The sequence below is a fragment of the Perkinsus marinus genome (assembly GCF_000006405.1).
Source record: "Perkinsus marinus ATCC 50983 genomic scaffold scf_1104296977012, whole genome shotgun sequence".
NCBI classification, from domain to species: Eukaryota; Perkinsozoa; order Perkinsida; family Perkinsidae; genus Perkinsus; species Perkinsus marinus.
The window spans coordinates 1-1,328 of record NW_003200312.1 but is presented as its reverse complement, the minus strand read 5'-3'; the positions used below and the strand labels follow the sequence as shown (position 1 = coordinate 1,328).

At 54.1% G+C, this 1,328-nt stretch overlaps 1 protein-coding gene across 1 annotated transcript; it reads left to right on the top strand.

Moving 5' to 3' along the window:
* Positions 1-775: 775 nt before the first annotated feature.
* On the top strand, positions 776-1,187 carry Pmar_PMAR025194 (hypothetical protein; the record flags this gene model as incomplete). The annotated part of the gene is made up of 1 exon (XM_002764575.1): positions 776-1,187. A coding segment is annotated over one exon (412 nt), but the record flags the coding sequence as incomplete, so codon positions are not given.
* Between the last annotated feature and the right edge of the window lie 141 nt (positions 1,188-1,328).

The window sequence follows — 1,328 nt, the reverse complement described above, 5'->3', positions numbered from 1 at the left end:
CCCGGCGGGATGTTAGTCTCATCATGAGACCTGGGTTCTGTGCGTTTCTGTCTTGGGGTTAGACCAAGCTGATACCCAGAGTTGATCGGGCTAGAGTGGCTCTACGAGTTTAGGACGGCCGCCTCGCGTGGCTGACCACTCGTCGACTTGCCTCCGTGTCCGCTCAATCTCTCGTTGCCCTAGAGACAGTGACTGCGACACCGTGTTCTCCACCGAGGCTCGGTGCCCGAGCTGAGGACCTTAGCTTAGCGTGCCAGGCTAGGCAGAAACTCCGCCACAGAATTCAGCTAGATGAGTATTGGGTCATGCTACGATTTACGTGAGCTGGTTGCAGATTGTTTTTATATTTCTACCACGTCCAGCACGCCCGACCTCTTCCGCGAAGTTTTCCCCGACTTGGCTGAGAAAGCGTCGAATGTTTGTGTCGACATGGGTATTAGTACTGTGGGTGTGCTCGAGGCGGCCCTGGAGCTGACCGACGAACTATTGAGAAGGTGTGCATATGGGGGACTCGACGGAGAGTCAGAAACAACCACTATGACGGAGGTAGCCGATGCGAAGTCTGCCAGCTCATCCACCAAAAGTCCCGGTAATGCCAGCGAAGTCGTCGGTTCCAACAAAAACTATGGTGGTGGTGGTGATGGTGGTGGTGGTGTCGTCGTGGTCGAGATCTTCTCGAAGCTGAGGAAGGCACGGTTGCTTATCTGAGCCGGTTGCTCTGGTTAGCGAGGTCACGATCGTTCGAGGCAGCAGTCGAGTGTGATAAAGGTTACAGGCTGGCCTTGCCACAAGGGGTCACCCGCCTGCGGGACACTGACCCTTCTCTTCAAGTCGACTCTGCCCTCGGTACCTATTTAAGATCCAATCAGTCTCACGAGTTGATAGCTGTAGCCTTGGCTAAACCAGCGGTGAGCCAATCTGGCATACCCAGGCCACCTTCGGGCAAGGGTATACGTAGGCAAGGGAGGGCTATGCACTTCGGTGCTGACACTTGCCGTTTCACTCGCCAATCCTGTCCCTTCGGTTGGGATTGCCGTTATCGCAAACATTTCGGCGACCCCCAATCTAAGCCTTATTGGCAGAACGGTCAAGGTGGGGTGAAGGACAGTAGCTTCGGGTCTGATAAACGCCATAGGACTGGGCAGGTGAAGGATGAACCATCAAGGAAGAACCCTAGGGACCAATAGCTGCGGCATTGGTTTGGTGCCAATCCAACACTGTTGAAGCTGAGTTTCCGGCATTTTCCGAAGTTTGATTATCACGTAGTCAAAACTGGTGGCTGTTGCGTTGCGTCAGTGCCGTTCCTAGTGGTCATAACACCATAAATG